Genomic DNA, 1,356 nt, shown 5'->3' with positions numbered 1-1,356 from the left:
GGATGTATTTTCATTGTTACAAATTGAACATAATTAAAGCATACTGATTAATCACAAAACAATATGTAATTATATATTGTGATATATTTATTTCTAATTAAAATAAATGAAATTTTGTCTTGAAGCATGATGTAGCATGGGTATCAGTCTTAATATAACAACAGTAAAATACATTGCTACATTTTGCGACAGTATGCATAAAAAACCAACATCAGTGTGAAGGTTGAGATTGCTTCTTTCTCACCAGATCAGAAATTCTCGGGGCAGTCTTTGCAAGAGCACAATGTACATCATCTTCCACAACAAGTCTACTTCTATATTTAGACTTGATAACCAAGAAGCTGGAAAACCCTGTTTCACAAAGATATGTTGTTGGAAATGGAAGAAGGCACAACACAGTCTCAGACAGAACAGGATATGACTGCAAACACTTGATCCAGAATTTTGTAACTGGCATTGTAGAGAAATCAGTTCTCACTGCATCATTGTTAATAAGTTCAATGAACTCCTCTTGTGCTGTTTCAGGAACATCTTCAACTTTAACTGTGAATGGGCTTCTGGCATTTGCAAATGGGGTTTCAGGTAGATTTGGAAAGTATGATGAAATTTCATCTGCAAGCATGTGCAAGTGTTCTTTCACAGAAATCATCATCGTAATCCTTTTGTCTGGTTCAATGTCATGTTCTTCAAAGAAAGCAGATAAGGTAGACAACATGTAATTTTTATTTTCATCCATTTTTTTTTTTTTTTTTGCCAAAGCTGAAGTTTCATTTGGAACCATCTGTGCAAACACCACAAACCTTTTTTCCTAAGAGATCTTATGCTCTTTCAGAAATGAACCAACTGTGTCAAATACATCACATGCAGTAGCTGTTGTTTCAAGAGGTTTGCAAAAAGGAAACTCATCTTTAAAGTCACCATCATTAATATACCTCACGTAAACCAGTAACTGTGAACAGTTTGCAACATCTGTAGATTTATCAATCTGGATATTAAATATTGGAAGTGGAGCAGATTTAATTTCCTGGGTTACCTGATCAAGAATGTCAGCATACATGTCATCTATTCTGCGGACAGTGTCGTTAGATAAGGAAATTGCACTCAATTTTGTAACAAATTCGTCTCCGATCATACCTCGAACAATGTCTTTGGCCACTGGCAACAGTAAATCCTCAGCAATGGTATGAGGTTTCATACCTCTGTCGATTTTGAGTGTCACCAAATATGAAGCTTCAACAGCTGCTACGTTTTGTTCATGGTACTTGCCACCAGTGTCAAGTCTGCCTTTCTTGAGTCCATCAGCTTTGCTTCTAAAATAGTTGGTATCCTTGCTAGCAAAGCTCAGATGCTTGCTAT

At 36.0% G+C, this 1,356-nt stretch overlaps 1 protein-coding gene across 1 annotated transcript in view; it reads right to left on the bottom strand.

Annotated features, from left to right (window-relative positions):
* Positions 1-211: 211 nt before the first annotated feature.
* Positions 212-1,356, bottom strand: part of LOC102774115 (zinc finger BED domain-containing protein 5-like) — a 2,040-nt gene continuing 895 nt past the window's right edge. Inside the window, exons 2-3 of the mRNA XM_015565669.1 lie at positions 824-1,352; positions 212-781 (exon numbers count right to left, since the gene is read on the bottom strand). Coding sequence (XP_015421155.1) covers positions 212-781; positions 824-1,352 — 1,099 coding nt within the window. The remainder of the gene's footprint in view (positions 782-823; positions 1,353-1,356) is intronic.

Source organism: Myotis davidii, unplaced genomic scaffold, assembly GCF_000327345.1.
Source record: "Myotis davidii unplaced genomic scaffold, ASM32734v1 scaffold18, whole genome shotgun sequence".
NCBI lineage: Eukaryota > Metazoa > Chordata > Mammalia > Chiroptera > Vespertilionidae > Myotis > Myotis davidii.
The sequence above is the reverse complement of the archived record's forward strand: the minus strand, read 5'-3'. Positions and strand labels throughout refer to the sequence as shown.